Here is a 17,709-nt window from a genome sequence, read left to right as displayed (position 1 = left end):
GAAGGGTTTATACGGTCATTATAATATTCATTAAGTCATTAATGGTCACAGGTTTCTCACCACTGATAATTACTATTGCTACCATGAATAAAAGCAGACTGTTAGTAAATTTGTCAGAAAACTGCAAAGCAAAAGGTGGTCTTAATGATGGCTTATAACTGTTCAACAAAGTATCGTAAACAATGGGCAAAGCCAGAGTGCTTATGTATTTTCTGCATATTTGACTGATATTCTATTTATGTATAAAACTACTGTGATAAAGTGATCCGTTTTATATATGATAAATAAGGAATATAAACAGTGGACAAAATACAGCAATACAAGAAAACAGAGACAATACAGGAAAGGCATGCTGGGAACATTACCTTCTTTGCTCCTGAGTGAACCAAGATTGGTTGGTATATCAGTACTGGTTTGGACACAGTAGACCTCTCGGGTCTGAATCCCGCCTCCGCACAGCCCTGTTTGGTTTCCACGCCGACGGTCCTGTTGGCTCAGCAGCACATCCGCCCTGCACTCTGTCCACTCTGTGGTCTTCCAGCTGTATCTAAGGACAAAGCCAGAAACAAGAAGACCTTGTATGATATAGTATATTATTGGTCCTATATTGTATTTTCTTAAAATAATTATATTAATAGAATAGAATGAACTGGTCAATTCTCCTTTACGGAAAAAGAGGCAGAAGGATGGAAACCTGTTATTTTGTGTTGCTGAGTTGCTTCCATACAGACTATTGACTACGGCTAATACAGTCAGATCAAAGGAGACTGGATATTCATTTTCATTTCCTCAGCCTAGACTGAGTTCAAATCAGTGTTTTAATTTAACAGATTTTATACTTCTCAGACAGCAAACATCTGTATGCATTTAAAGCCTCATGCATGTGATTTTATTGTTTTATTACAAAGTGATTATAGTTACACTGGAATCATGTACTGTATAAACCTTTCAAACAACATACTCAATCAAATTTGAACTTTCTTAACTAACTTAACCAGGCACAGCAGGTCTGTAAGGCTTACACCATTTCTTCAGCATTGTGCATGGGACTGTAACAAGAATGATATTGTACTTGGAACAGTATGAAAAATGCAAATGGTTTTTTTTGTTCTGTTTTGTTTTTTTTCACATTTTCCATACTGTCCCAACTTTTTCTGATTTGGGGTTGTACACAAACGAGTTTGGAGAGTAGCATTATATTTTTAGCCTTTCCAAATCCAAAACCACAATAGTAAAGGTAGATGGATTAAATAGTGTGTTTGTCTACTCTATTATAAGCTGCCAATGCACGTCCAGCTAACTAACTACCTACACGATACAGGGTCCTTACAGGGTTCTCCTTTTAAAGTGAGCCATCAGGGGATTTTTCACCTGTGTTTTCAACTGACTAGTGCAGTTACTGCAATGATCACAAACTCTTTTTATCATTGTTAGTTTTTGCCATAGCTCACAGCATATATGGCTTTTTGCAGACATTGTTAGATAGACTTTTTATGTTATTGACCTTTGATCCCTGTTTACAGTATACCTCTGGGTTAATTTTTTAAGCTACAAAGGAGTTTGTTCATTACAGCGGCTGCACATGGGTTTGCTTGTGGTTACTGAAATGGCAGCAGTGTGCTTCAGCAATAAAGCTTTGTGGTTTCCACCCTGAGGATAGAAATGTAGACCCTGCCTCCATCTGTGCTGATAATAGAATTCATTTGAGGTCACCAATGAAAGGCTCCGTATTCATGCGCAAGGTCTCTGTTTCAGAACTGCTGCAGGACAACAAGGCCCCTGGGAAAGCATTTCATCTTCATGCTTTACGTTGCCCAGCTGGGGACATTCAAACAGAGCAGTTTTTCAGCACCATGGACAACCCCTCCCCCATACCCACAGCTATTGTTTTCTTGATGAGCCCATATCCCACTGGTGTCTTGTCATGTGTCATTCTCAGTGCTGACATGCATAATAGCTTTAGAAAAGCTCACGTTTTATGGCACACCCCAGCTACAGTATTTTGACTGTTGTCTGTATGGCCTGTCCATTGTGTATGATCATGTTGGGTCATTCAATAAATGACCCAATGCACCCTATACAACTGGATGAACTTGTTATCTTCCTAGTCTAGACTCTGGAACATGAGAAAAAAAAAACCTGTTTAATCTGTAAAAGATTTGTCCAAATTTCACAAAAACTTCACAGCGTGTAAGTGCATAAGGTCACTGGTCTGTCTGACCCAGCACATGCCCTGTTGCTCTGTCAGTTAACTGGCTATTTTGTTGTGCTTACAAATACAAAATGGAGAAAACTAGCAACTGGTACAGAACAAATATACAAATATACAAATTTGGATTTGACATCATAAATGGCAACTGGTGGAAACAGGTAAGACCATTTGCTGACTTTGTAAAATGCACTGACCTAACAGAAACTTTAGCTTGTCACTCGAGTGAAGTAGTGAAAGCACTAAAAAAGAGTTTAGGATTAAGCTTTGTAGCTTGAATCCACATTAATTGTAATGAAATATGTGCTAGTCCTTATTTGATTTAACCTGTTTTTTTAAAAGTGACAGCCCTAGTTGAAACATGGCATAATTTATTAAAGATGATCCCAGAAACTTACAAATATTTGAAGGATAAGAAAGAATGGGAGACAAAATATGTTTTATATTGGTATAATATGCTCACTGCAGTACTGGAAAAGTTGTAGTTTTTTAATGCTCACAAACTAATCATTGCTTGAGTTTATCAAAATCTTTGAGGGTTTAAATTCTAATAGCAAGTGTTTGCAGAGATACTCATTTAACCTTAGCAGTATTAGCAGTTAACCCAAGGAACATCAAAAAGAGTCACAGTGACGAGTAAAAGCAGCTGGCCTGGAAGTAGCGTCAGCGTCAGAGTTTTGTCTTTCTTTATAACCCATCATTACAGGATCATACAAACATCTAGAGCTTAATTTACCAACTTTACCATGATCTTCCTATTTCATCCAATTTTCAGACCTAATGAACCTGACTTAGAAGGAACTTAAAAGGTAATTGGCAGACAGCACGGGGGTACCCCATTTTGGTGCAAGGCATGTCAGGACCCCACCGCATTAGCAACCTCAATCACGGTCTCCCACTCCATTTGTTTTTGTTATGATCATGCATGTGCACTGAATTTCACATTGATTGGAAATAAATGTAGTGCTTTATTCATACCAAAAATGTCCTGCTTCTGCCTGTTAAAAAGCGATGCCAAAGGGGTACTCAATGTGTTAAAAAGTGACACTTGGCCCTGACCAAACATCCATATGTGACAACTTGTGAATGTGTTGTCAAAGCAGATTCAGTTTTTCCATGCAGATGGCATCCAATGGATCTCTATGCTAAAAGCATAGAAATTATCAAATATAAAGAAGAAAGAGGGAAGTTTCATGCCATTCATTTGCCAAAAAAGGAAATGTTGAAAATAAGTGATGCTGCCCTCTAAATATTTTCTTCAGTTAATGGGAAGGTTGATCATTTCCTTCAGGCTTTTCTAGCATCAAGTCTTGTTAGTTTAATTTGGTTTAGTTGGTGGTGTTGCTGCCATAGCTTGAAAAACCTTTCTTTTGTTTCACAGTTCTATCTAGCAGTATGAGTAGCCACTACATCATCATTCCTCTCTCGCTTTGCCATGTTTACAGTTGTATGTGGAAGAGCTCTCTGTGCCGCTACTGGTCAACATCACCAAACACACTGGCAACATTTGTCATCCACTTTGCAAGAGTATTAAATGCAGAAAATGGTACATTTACTCAACTCAATGTTTAGAAAACTAGCATCACTTGTTCATTAGTTGCATTACTAATTCTATCCTTGTCCTGTACTTACGCAATGCAGGGTGGCACTCCTTCACCCTGGGGGCTGCAAGGCTCCTTCTCTTCTAGTTCTGGGCAATCTCCTCCTCCACCAATTGGGAATTGGCTAACCTTTCTGGTGCGAGTGCGCTCACCCTTGGGCCCATTGGGGTCAGAGCACTCCTTGGAGCAAGCTGACCATTCAGACCATTCAGTCACATCACAATCTTTGGGCATGACGCAGGCCTGGAAGGTAACGGGCAAGGTCTCCTGAGAGCACAGGCTGTAGAACATAAAAACAAAGACACCATCAGACACGATGAAACTTTTAACACTGGTTGTTTTTACAACTGTAGTTCTGTCAATCGATTATAAGTGATGCTTTTAATCGATTTACATCAATTGTCAATTACTTGTCAACTATTTTGCTGTATAAATAGATAACTAATAGTATAAAGTAGCAATTACCAATAACAAACAAACAGCAAACAATAGAAGACGTTTTAAACAGGACCCTTTTTCTTACAAAATGGACCACTGATGTTCCATCAGCTTACATTACTGTAGCTGCCAGTCAAAGATGTGCAATTAGTATTCACATGAGGGGGATCTTTCACTGACTTTTATTTGCCTGATCTCAACATCTTAACCTTAGTTTAAGTGCTATAACCTCAGTTTTGACCAAACCTTAAACATACCATAGTTGCCTTGCATGGATATTATCAAAGAATTAATTTGAGAAATGTTAGCATTTATGTAATGTGGGGTTTTGCAGAATCATCCAAAAATCAATGCCCATTTCTGGCAATAGGTTTAGGTAATTACATATGTGATGACTGCTGCAGCAGGGCAGCAAACATGCCCTGAGAACAAAGGAGCACAAATAAGTGAACCTGTGAGTTAGCACTTGGATAAAAAAAGAATATAATTGAAACCTGTGAATGTACTGCTTTGCTGTCCTCTAAACCCATCTGGGCACTTTGTGTGCATCACACAAAAACAAATGGCATTCATAAAATGAAAACAGGCATCATACTGACATAGCCATGTCCACAGGAAGCCATTCATGCAGTGGACAAAGACAAAAAGGAGAAGACAGAGCAAAATTTTTTTTTGCTTATAAAAAACTCCCTGCACATTCTTAGAGTAGGTTAAGAACCAAAGCAACTATAGTGAAGGGATTACACCAAGGCTGGTGAAATACAGCTGTACATCCCACAGGTTTTCTCTCAGTCAGCCACTGTGATAAACTTGGTTTGAAAGTTGTTTATTACAACCTCAAACAATTTGTTATCCATATTGTCAGCAGCAGTTTCACTGCACAATGGCTTTCTTTGATGATGGGATTACTGTGGTGTTAAAAGATGCTTGTTTTTCTCTCCCTGTGTGTTTTGTAGAGGCTGATTGGCCATTTGGGATAATGACACGCTGCTTCTCTCCCCTTTTAGTCTCAGCAGTTCAATTTTTCCATAGTTTCCCTGAACTTCTGGAGGCTTTCTGCAGATTGTGAACAATTTTTTTTCTCTATTTCTCCCTCTCTTTGTTTGTTTTGTTTAGTTTTTTTTAGTCTTTTTTTATCAGAATTCTCCTGCACCCATTGGGGTTCCTTCTCTGTTACCCTGCAATGGTAAAGCAAGAGCAGCAGCATGTAGAAATGATGAAACTTTACAAACACCAAATGTGTAACAGTGTGATGTGATTTCAGTACAATTTCTCCTCCAACTATTCACCTCCCACTGCTGCTGTCATCATAAGCACTCTACTGTTTTAACTAGAAACACTGAGCCAGAATAAACAGAAAGCTGCACTGAAATCTAATGTAAAAGAAGACGGGAAAATTCCAGCCTAATACTATAGTCATTACATCACACAATGTGTAATCATGAACAAAACAAACATGTTACTGATCCTGGAGCTTTAAGAAACGGTCCTTATCAGGAAAATGACAGCAAACCCAACCCACTTCTATACTTTCAGACACCTGCTAATCACTGCATAAAGTGGGATCTACTCTTTTTTACACTGTTAATGTCCATGTCCAGAGACCCATCATGCAGCCATGGCTCCATTGTTTACACCAGGGAACAGCTGATGTTACTCCATCATACGGCAGTGTTTCCCAGAGAGAGGTCCTACTATCCCGTCATGCTGGGACAGAGCGTCATGCTAGGAGAAGAGGGTACAAGCCGGTTCTCTCCTCCATCATCAGGGGTAATGTAAATTGTCTTGCCAATAAGCTGGATAAGCTAACTGCGCTAACCTGGCCTCAGAAGGAATACCAGGAGTGTAGCGTCATACTTTTCACAGGCACATGGCTAACCACGCTGACGCTGGATAGGTTCAAGCTGTTGCGGGCAGACAGGACAAAGGAGAACAGTATGAGGGAAGGAAGAGGGCTGGCAGTATTTTTGAAGGGTATACGGTGTAACCCTGGGCAAATCACGATTAAGGAGCAACTCTGCAGTAAAGACATTGAGCTGCTAGCTATTAGCATGAGGCCATCCTACAACCCCGTTTCCAAAAAAGGTGGGACACTGAGTAAAATGTAAATAAAAACAGAATGTGATGATGTGCAAATCATGTAAACACATATTTAATTGAAAACAGAACATAGACAACATATCAATTGTTGAAATGCTGAAATTGTATTGTTTTATGAAAAAAATTTGCTCAATCTGAATTTGATGCAGCAACATGTTTAAAAAAAAGTTGGGACAGGGGCAACAAAAGACTGGAGAAGTTGTGTAATGCAAAAATAAACAAAAATGAATGTCTCACAACTAATGAGGTTAATTGGAAACAGGTCAGTAGATGATTGGGTATAAAAAGAGGCTCCAGAGAGGCAGAGGCTCTGTGCAGTGAAGATGGGGAGAGGTTCACCACTCTGTGAAAGACTGTGTAGATAAATAGTGCAACAGTTTAAGAAAAATGTTCCTCAATGTTAAACTGCAAAGAATTTGTGAATTTCAGCCTCTACGGTTCATAATATCATTAAAAGATTCAGAGAATCCAGAGAAAGGAACAAGGCTGATGGTCGTGATCTTCAGGTCCTCAGCAGCACTGCATTAAAAACAGATACATCAAAACAGATATATCAGGCAAGAATGGGACATTTCACTTTCAAAACTCCAGCAGCTGATCTCCTCAGCTCCCAAACTGTTGTTAAAAGAAGAGGTGATGAACACAGTGGTAAACATGACCCTGTCCCTACTTTTTTAAATGTGTTGCTGCATCAAATTCAAAGTGAGCAGATATTTTTCATAAAACAATAAAATTTCAGCATTTCAACATTTGATATGTTGTCTTTTTTCTATTTTCAGTTAAATATGTGTTTACATGATTTGCACATCATCACATTCTGTTTTTATTTACATTTTACGCAGTGTCCCAACTTTTTTGGAAACAGGGTTGTATCTGCTGAGGGTATTTTCACATGTTATCACCATAGCAGCATTCATTCCCCCTGTGCTAATGCAGATGTGGACTGCGATGTCCTCCACTCTGTCACAAGCAAGCTGCAAACACAGCACCCTCATACCCCCCTCCTCATCTTTGGCGATTTTAATCATGACTCTCCACTGCACTCTACCCATATTCACCCAGTATGTTACATGCTCCACGAGAGACAATAAAACACTTACTGTCTGCCAACACAAAGGAGACATACAACTCATCACCTCTCCCTCCCCTGGGAAGGTTAGGTCACAACCTCCCTGTGTATGAGCCTCTTCTGCACAAGCAGCCAGCAGTCACTTGCACAGTGAAAAGATGGTCCGATGAGTTGTTAACTCAATTGTGTGGAGAGTAATTTGTGATGACCACAGGAAGGACAGTCTCACACACTGCATAATGCATCACATTAACTTCTATGTGGAAAATGCTGTACCCAGCAGGATTGTACGCTGTTTTTCAAACAATAAACCCTGGATTGCTCCTGACATCAAAGCCCTCCTCAAGTAGAAAAAGAGAGCCTTCAGGTCAGGAAACAAGGAGCAACTGAAGGATGTGCAGAGGGAGCTAAGGAGGAGGATGGAGAACCAGCTGCAGCTGAACGATGTCAGCTTAGTCTGGATGGGCCGTCAAACCTGTGGGGGACAGGAAGTGGGCGAGTGACCTGAATCGCTTTTTCAATAGATTTGATCAGTCATCTGCCCCTCCCCCTGTCCTGTCCTCCCTGCTGCAGCCACCACCATCCGAGCCCCCTGTGGACTGTCCCACCCCCACCTCAACCCCACTTCACACATCAGCGCAAAGCAGCAACATATAAACTCACTACCCTGTCTGTCACCCTTCCCCCTTATCCACAACCTCCAGCACACAGTCACCCTGCTCCAGCCTGTCCTTCTCAATAAACCAGGTGAGGAGCGAACTCAGGAGGATTAAAGCAAGAAAGGCTGCAGGTCCTTATGGGATCATCTTAAGGCTCATCCAGCCCTGTGCAGACCAAGTGTGCAGGATAGCTGAGCATGTCTTCAACTTGAGCCTGAAGCTGGGGAGAGTGCCACAGCACACACTCCACACCCCAAGGACCTGGACAGCTACAGGCCGGTGGCATTGACATCCCACCTGATGAAGACCTTTCAGCGGCTGCCGTTCACCAGATGGCATTGGAGGAGACTGACTTTGATTGATTTTTAAATCAATTTGCAAAAATGTTTTAAAACATGTTTTCACTTTGTCAGTTTATCAGTGTTTTACTGCCTCTATGATCCTGCTCAACACCTGCTTCTAAATTATTCAAATTAAGAATAATAATTTTTGCTGTTATTAGCTATCATTAATACTATACTTATATCAGTAGCAGTATTATTATTATGACCATTAACAGTGGCAAGGAAGTTTTCCTTCGCCAGGTGCATGCTCCTAGTGGGAACTGCTAGGTCTCTGTAAAAAACACTACAAAGAGAAGGTCTAGACCTCCTCTATTTGGAAAGTTCCTTGAGATTAGGGCCGCAACTAACGACTATTTTAATAGTCGACTAGTCACCGACTATTGAAACGATTAGTCGACTAATCGGATAATTATTAATTTTTTCTAAAATTTAGCATGAAGTTGCTTTAATTATGTGGAAAATGATAATAAACACAAGAGAATCTTTTTATTCGCCATATCCAGGCTAAAATGCTCCCAAACTTTAGAAGTTTTGGTATGCGTAGCTGATGTGTTGGACGCCGCCATTTCTGTGTACGTTACCGCGACTCTCGGCAGAGATTGAAATTAAGTGAGATGCCTCACTCTGTTGGAAAAACACGTCTGGCGACAATAGTTGACAATGGAATTCATTGTCGACTATTTCTATTATCGATTTTTGTCGACAACGTCGACAAATTGTTGCGGCCTTACTTGAGATAACTTCTGTTATGATTTTTCACTATATAAATAAAATTGACTTGACTTGACTTGACGTCCATACACTAATTTATTAGTGGTGGTCCACCACAATATTTACACTGACCACAACATATTGATTTTTTATTTTTTTTACTGTTTCAAATGGGTAAAATCCTATTTCAGTGAGTACCCTGCTCTCTCTCTCTCTCTCTCTCTCTCTCTCACAAGCACACTGACAACTGACACATGGACCATCTTGACCCAACTGTCATAGTTGGACTGGCAATCAGGAGAGCAAAAAGAAATTCCACTACATTAGTAAGACAAGGGACCAACAAAAAATCCATTAAGTGTTTACTGTCCCTGTCTATGTCTTAATCGTCCCTTTTCTGTGTGCTTGTTATTCAGGGTGCGCAGAGTGTGCTGTGTGCCATGACTGGGGCTCATTGGTCAATCACAACCAAGGACACTGCTTCATTATCTGTTCTTGAGGCCCTGTCTTAACAATTGTCCCTGTGTCAAAATATAGTTTTAAGGTGACACCAATACTGTTTTTAGATGCAAATTAAATTACCACACAATAAACCTGCGCGATGTACTGTACAAGCAAAAAATGCTACACTAGTTGCTTAAAGAGTGGGATGAATGGATGGCTAACATAAGTATGCTATAAAAATACCACATTGCTTCTGCTCTTGCTTTCCATTGACATAAGTCAGAATTCACAAGACATTCTTGTCAGGTAAAGATGGACAAGGGTCATTTTAAGCATTCAACCAATTTGATCATCTAATACTGTTTTAGTTTTCAGAATTAGATTTGTTCTCCACCAGTGTTGAGAGATGCTGTTGACACAACAAAGCCTCAGCCTTCAAAGTCTGATATTTCTTCCATATAATCCAAAAAACTGGAGACTTTCAAAATTATACATCAAAATACTTCTTTTCATTTTTGCATTCAAATAACCACATGTGCATGGAAATTTTAATTATAGTGTAACAACAAAATGCAAAAAAACATGAAAATATGAATTGGCAGTTTTAGCCTCCGCATAAAATTAAAATTGATGTGTTTAACCTTAAATACATTTGATCCTGGGCTTCAGCCAACATTAATATGGTCAGTATCAAGTTAGCCCCTTTGTAAATTTTAGCCATCTTTGCATTCAGTGTGCAGCTAAAAGTAGGTATATGTGTGTCTCTTTTGGATAAATATTCCAAAGTGGATATTAATTTTAGTGGGTATCATGCAAATATAATATTCTGCTCGAACACCATAATATAAGTGCCATTTGCTTGAAGTTTTGAATGAGTTATGAATTCGAGGTATTAGAGGCTAATATATCACAAGAGCCTTGATTTTCACAGAAAGTAATGGACACTGCTCTGTGGCCTCTATTAGAGCCGAGCAACAGCAGAGCGACAGAATGAGGCCATTCATCCCCTACAAGGAACATGGATCTCAGACACCTCATGGACATTGACCTCACTGGATAAGAGAACGTGCATCTTTGGCTGTATCTCACAGTAGAGCTTTGATGAGCGTGTCCATTGTTACTGAGAAGCTGTATGTGTAGTGAGGAAGTGGAACAGACAGAATGATATGGAACACTCACTAATTGAAACTGACAATTTTCTTCACAACCTTTGGTATTATTACTGAAGCCCTGCACTGTGGCATTAGAAGATATTTATGGATATAACTAACAAGTCTGTATCATTTTATGACAATGAAAGAATCAGACACAGTTCATTAAATAACCTTGAGCCTTCAAGTAAGATTAAATATTTAACTAAATATTAGACTCAAGATAGATAGATAGATAGATAGATAGATGACTTTATTCATCCCCGAAGGGAAATTAGTTCGACAGAAATATCCGGAGCTACTACAACAGGCTGCCGCTAGGACGGCGCCATCTTAGTCAGTACAGAGACAGAAAACAGATACAATTAAAGGCTTACAGGGTTTCATAACACATACAGAATAACTGAGTGTTATGAGCTCTGACACCTGAAACCAGTGAGTGCCAATGAATACGTGCATTCAATAGGAACATGCAGTTTAATCAAAGAATGTTTTTAACATTCAGGTCCAATATTTCTAAAATACTTTCTTTCAACAATATCTGTGCATGGCAGCCAGAGTATGGGTGAGAGTTTTGTCTGGTTTCTCAGCTTACCCCCAGCTGGAGTTAAGCAGAGGATGTTGTAATTATATGGCCAATGCCTTAAACCCCTGCACCAACCGGACAGCCCCATAAAAATAGCCTTAAGAGTAGCCTCTCAACAAACTGAAGACAAGTCAAAATTCTTCTTCTTCAAAAAAAACTAAAAATATTAAAGGTTAACTTCATACTAACACATCATTGTAGATGGAACCATGGATATGACAGAAGCTGTGAGGTGACAGATGAGGAAACTTGTTTCAGTCATTCTTACCTGAGAGCTTCAACATTCCCACTCTTGTGGACACATGCCACTTCTCTGGTCTGGTAGCCAACCAGCAGGTCCCAGAACTTTCCTCCTGGGCGGTTCTGACGGTTCCTATTCCTCTTCTTCTTGATAAGTTCTTTCGTCTGAGGATCCTTTGACTTACCTCTTTCCCTTAACCTCTCTCTGACTTTCTCTCTCATTTTCTCTCTTTTCTCCTTGTTCTTAGCCTTTTTTTGTTGTTTGGGCCTGTCTGCTTGTCGGGATGGCCTGTCTGATTTCCTGTTTGCCCTACTCAGTTTCCTGTTGGGTCTGAATGGTTTGTCACCATCTCTGGACAGTTTATTACCCTCTTTAGACCATCTGTCTCCTTCTTTGTATTGTTTGTCACCTTCTCTGATCTGTTTGTCTGCTCCTTTTGACTGTTTATCACCCTCACCGGACTGTTTGATACCCTCCCTGGACTGCTTGTCAGATCCTGTAGATGATTTTTCGATCTCTCTGGACTGTTTGTCACCCTCTTTGGACAGTTTATCACTTTCCCTGGGTGGTTTGGTAGCTTGTCTGGCTTGCCTTGACAGTGGGACAGAGCAGGATCCCCAAGGTCCCACTCTGAGGCTGTAGAGGCTCTCCTCTCCCTCACAGGGCCCTGGCTGGCATGTCTGAAATTCAGTCAGGTTTGGGCAGGCTGCTCCACCAAACAGTGGTGGAGCCAGGATGAAGCGGATCCGGTTCTGTAAGCCCAACCCACAGGTTTTTGAACAGGGAGTCCACAGGCTAAATTCAGACACCACACAGTCCCGAGGACAGGGGATAAGACAGGCCTGTTCTAGGCGTGGTTTAGGTTCAAAGTATTCACAGATTGCGTCCTCTGCGGGCTCACCATTCACTTTCTGGACGCAGCCCACCTCACGAGTCTGAATACCCTCCTCTCCCCGGGTGCATACAGCAGGGCGCTGCACCCCGGCACTGCGCATCGACACTGGGACGCACTGGTTCCAGGCACCCAGTTGCCAGTCATACAGATCTTTGTGCCAGTCGCACACTCTGAAGCAGCTCTGCTGGTTGTCTGGCCGTTCCGTCTGATCACAGTTAGTGTGCAGGGTGGTCCAGCCTTCAGAATGGGCGCACCATACGGCCCTGCTCTGGCTGCCTCCAGGACCACACTCACTGCCCATACACCGACCCCATGGACCTGTAAAAAGAATAAGACAACAGAATGGTCAGGGAAAAGTCAAAGTGAGGCTGAGAAAAACAGAATCACGATTTTGATTAAGGAAAATAACAGACTATTGTTTGTGCCCTTCTCTTGAAGTTCGCAATTCCAGTATATTAGACACTGGTCTTACTTTTGTACTGGTAATAATAACAATGTATTCATCAAGTTAACATCTTAACACAAAGTTTAAAGATGCAAAATAAAAACACAGACAGAAGATTAAACAAGGTCTGAACAAACACCCAGTTTATTATTTACAAGAAAGCTAAATGTATTACCCAAACTCTCGACTGTAAAAATCAGTCAGATTCACATTAACCTCAAGGGCCAACTTTGACCTAGACTAAATACCAGAGTCATGCAAATCTTCTGTGATGTGCTTTCGTTTTTGCCACCCAATAGCAATAATCTGGATTAATCTTTGGTGTGTTAACTTGTCTGTCGGCTGGTGTACTTTGCTGTAGCCACACCCCAATGAGAACACAATGTTATCATAACCAGTAGCCTATGATAGTAAGACACAAATTCTAATAAACCAGAATCATTCTTTGCTGCTCTAGTAGAACTTCTCAATGGTCATAAGTAGTAAATGCAAGGTTTCCATGGTCGTACTAATCTAGTTAATTTAGAAAATTAATGTTTTTCTTAGTTTTAGCTTTCCATCAAAAAGGCCATTCCTGTAACCATTTCAGATTAAAGCCCCCTAGCAATTCAGTAGACAGAAGCCCATAACTTCTTACCAGGCCTTCTCTTGCTGTGCTGACCTGCTGCAGTAAGTGTATTGTCTCATTTCCAGTTTCTGTTACTTGTAAACATGCAGTTCAGATCTGCTAGCTCAGTTTCTCATGGCTTCTCTCTCTCCCTTCCACTGTCCTGCATTGTCTTGCTCAGTGTGTCTTAAGGTTACTTCTTACATTACATTTACATTTATTCATTTAGCAGACGCTTTTATCCAAAGCGACTTACAGAAAGGGGAACAATCAAGGTTAAGTGCGATAAGAAGTGTTAGCGCAGCAATAAGTGCTAGTGACGATTCTTTAAGTGTAGATTTGCTATGTAGTGCTAGGAGAGAAGGTGCTCTCTGAAGAGCTGGGTCTTCAGGAGTCTTTTACCATTATTGCTAAAGGAGATAAAGGAATAAGTAGAGTTGTTCCAATTCTGATACTACGCTTCAGATTCTGCCTAAAATACTGAATCAGGAATCATGAGTATGTGAGTATATGTGCCAACACCATTTCATACTTTCATACCCAGACAAATCAATTCTTCTTTGCCACTCTACAACAGTAGCCTACACAGGAAGCTGTGCTGTGCAGCCACTGGCAGCTACTGTTACAGAGTAGCAAAGAAGAATTGATTTGTGGTAACTAGCGTAACGTTAGCTATTGGCCAAGGTCACTAATAGGTGGACCGTGGTCCAGGTTCAGACCAAAATGCTGTCCTTTCCAGAACTGGACTTATAACCTATAAATTATTAGTATTACATTTTGACAGAGTGTTACTGTTTTAAGTGAAGCATGCTTTTCTGGTCTTTGCGGATCTGGTCATGTAATTCTGCTTGGCAAATCACTACAATTCAATGAGTGACAGTTTTAGAAGTAAGTCAGAGGGCCTCAGCATATGACAGCATACGACAGCTTACAACAGTTTTGAATTTTTTTTTCATATGTTGTCACATGTGAAAAGATCCCAAATGAGCACTGTAAGTGGACTACTTGATTATTATTAGAAAATTATTTAAACGGCATTTGTGTAGGAATGGTTCTGCCTCAAGCTTTTTGATCCATATAAACAGTTGATTACTATAACAGTGATCACTATAAATTGTTTCTACTGTAAAAAAAAAAAGAGTATTCATGTATTTGTTCATGTTTTAGAATGAACCATGCCATACAACAACAGCAATCATATCAAATCCATAAAAGGTTAGTAGTATACAGCTGATACATTTTTAATGCATTAGTATTGGATGGTTACTTGATACTGGCCAATACACAATATCAGGTATCAGAATCAGTATCTGTAAGGAGAAAGTGGCGTCGGAACATCTCTAGTAATAAATGGATAGATTAAATATGTTGTGTTATCTACAGTACATAACAAGCTTTGCTTTTCTATAATCACAAAACAATTATTTTATGATTACAAGACAGCAAAGCTTGTTTTGCTGAGGTTCTTTTTCCATGGAATAAAGCAAATGCTGAAATTTAAAAAAAAAAAAAAAGAAAGAAAGGAAAATCAAGATAATATCCATGAAAAAACGATTACATTCTTCCCCTTGTTATTTTTACATGATATCTCAGAAAATGATCTCAATGATAAGGACTGCAAATACAAAAGAAAGCTATTATTACCGCCTCATGGTTGTATGTCTCCGCCACTCAGACTAGTTTAAGATTACATCCCTATTTATCCAAAGTCATATAAAATATTAACCATTTGTGTGAAATTTCGTCATAATTGCTGTGCGAAGTCTTGAGTAATAGCTAGAAATTATTTAAAATTAAACAATTGGTATTTGCTGTTGTTTGAAAGAGAAAACCTTGCTGATCAATAGCATCTTAATCACAGAGCAGAAGTGGGTCATTTCTTCCCATCAGTAACAATGGGGCCCTGGTGACCTGACTCCAGGGTTTACCTGCAGCTGCAGCATACAAGACCCAAGAACAGAATGCTGATGCCAAAACCAGAGTGTACTTCCAGTATTTTTTTCTTTGGGGACCTTCAATATCTATTCTAAATTCCATATCTATCTATCCAATAGCTGTTAGGGTTTTCCACTCAAAGCCAAAAATGTCAACCTAACGATGGCACTGAAGTCTAAGGGAAAACCAAAGTCAGTAGGATCCATCATCTGGGGAACATGGCTGTCTATACAAACTTCCATGGCATTTGAATGAATCCACTGCAAGTGGTGGTTCAACCAAACCACTGTTAGCTTTCAAACACGATTTCATCAAAACCGCAACTGCAATGCAAATTTGTGTCATATGGTGTAATTTGACAGACTGTGCATAAAACTACAAGTGTGAGTAACTATGGAACAAAAAACCCTGAGCTCTAACAGTCTACCACTAGGGAATACAGTATGTCAGAGGCTGTATAAAACATGAGTCACATGAGTTCACTCAATAAAGTTAAGATACAGCAATAAAAATGTCAGCCTAAGAACCAAGAGTGTAAATTAGCATGCAACTGTAGGAGGGAATCTGGATCAATACAAATCAGCAAGAAACTGCCGCAGACACAAGAGACAGCTGTAGTCACTGGTCGAGCATTTATCACTGACTGGCTGCCATTATCCTCTTTGGGAAATGAGGAAGGACACTGCTCATTTAATGTAGAGCATGCAATGTCAGTGATAAGATAGAAAGGTCAGTGATGAAAAAAATGGTAAACTGATTTTGTTTTGAATGGTGGGGGTGCCTAGGTGGCTCACGTAGGTGGCAAAGGGTTCGAATCCAACCCACGGCCCTTTGCTTGCATGTCATCCCCTTTCTCTTTCTCCCCTACTTCCCTGTCTCTCTCACTGCAACTCTAAATAAAAGACATAAAAAATAACAAAAAAATAATATAGACAAAAGGCTATATGCTGCAAAGCTAAGGAGCCATCTGGGCTAGGGTTTTAATCCATATCCAGCTCTCCAAAGAGGCCAGCGTATTTATAGCCATAAAGGATTATTTCCCTGGTAGGCAGTATTGCCTAAGCTTCATGTAGGTGTTTACCATAATGAACCTGCCTCTGAATGACACAGTTATCTCTGGGCAAATGGTGAGTGTATGAACTAAAGGAGGGTGATTTTACTCACGCTGGCCTACATCACCTATTACCCACTGAGAGAAGCCAAGAGCCACGGAGGTGACTGTGCCAACAAGGCTAAAACTCCAGGAGGGATTTCACACATCTGATCACACCCTGCCTCCATCCTTATACTACAAAGACCCATCGGTAATGCCACTATCATACCAAAGAGAGACAAGTACAAACATATATCTTTTTTTTCCCCAAGAGAACAGTGTTTCTCAAACTTTTAATAAATAAATAAAATAAAACTCACAGACCACAAACTCTCCTACATCAGTAGTATTGCAGTTTTTTTTTTATGTCTTTATCGGATAGGACAGTAAATAGAGACAGAAAACGGAACAGAAAAACAAAAAAGCAAGGAATCCAGTTGACCAGGAATCAAACCCAGATCTCGTTGCTCAAAACATTTGTGACCTTATCCACTCGGCTACCTAATCACCACTCTGAAATGCAGGGTTGCAACTCTTATGCCTCACACTCTGCAGGACAACAAGGACATCACATACATATCAACACTGGCCGCATGTCATCACACGCACTACTAGGGATGCCACAATCACCCTTATTTGCTGCTGATACAGATCATCTATGAGTGAGATAGGTTGATCCACAGCAGATACTGATCTAAACCAGCTAAAACGCTGGTCAACAACATGCTTTTACTGTGTTAAACAGAGCAGTACAAAAAACTCCCAAGGAGCAAATTCTTCATCCAACAAAAGAACCTCATTATTACACTACTGCACACATCAAACAAGAAACACATTTTAAATTGCACAACTGCCATCTAAAGCCTGACCTGTCTTACTTTCCTCATGCAAAGTCATCTAATACTCATGCTGTACAGAGATAGAAGTGTTTTATTTGATAGATTGCCCCGCTGCTCCAATGGGGAGACCTTTTCCAAAGCAGAAGCCAGCACGAACTAGGGAGAGCGCTGCACTACACAGCAGACAGACACCAGAGTATGAACCACAGGTGATCAGTTTTAAGGTGACAAGTGACTAGAAGCATTAATTCTGATCTACCAATCATGATCAGCAGCCAATCAGTCGGGGCATCCCTACGCACTACAAGTCTCAGCCATGGTGACTACATTACCAGCAAAACT

The 17,709-nt window shown here is 40.2% G+C and overlaps 1 protein-coding gene across 1 annotated transcript in view; it reads right to left on the bottom strand.

Moving 5' to 3' along the window:
- thsd7aa (thrombospondin, type I, domain containing 7Aa) overlaps positions 1 to 17,709 on the bottom strand; it is a 159,289-nt gene that overhangs the window by 80,028 nt on the left and 61,552 nt on the right. Inside the window, exons 2-4 of the mRNA XM_071499968.1 lie at positions 11,581 to 12,766; positions 3,842 to 4,090; positions 366 to 547 (exon numbers count right to left, since the gene is read on the bottom strand). Coding sequence (XP_071356069.1) covers positions 366 to 547; positions 3,842 to 4,090; positions 11,581 to 12,766 — 1,617 coding nt within the window. The remainder of the gene's footprint in view (positions 1 to 365; positions 548 to 3,841; positions 4,091 to 11,580; positions 12,767 to 17,709) is intronic.

Source organism: Trachinotus anak, unplaced genomic scaffold (genome assembly GCF_046630095.1).
Source record: "Trachinotus anak isolate AG129_WGS33_773 ecotype Australia unplaced genomic scaffold, CSIRO_AGI_Tana_v1 ptg000016l, whole genome shotgun sequence".
Taxonomy (NCBI): domain Eukaryota; kingdom Metazoa; phylum Chordata; class Actinopteri; order Carangiformes; family Carangidae; genus Trachinotus; species Trachinotus anak.
Note: the sequence above shows the minus strand (reverse complement) of the source record. Positions and strands in the feature narration are given on the sequence as shown.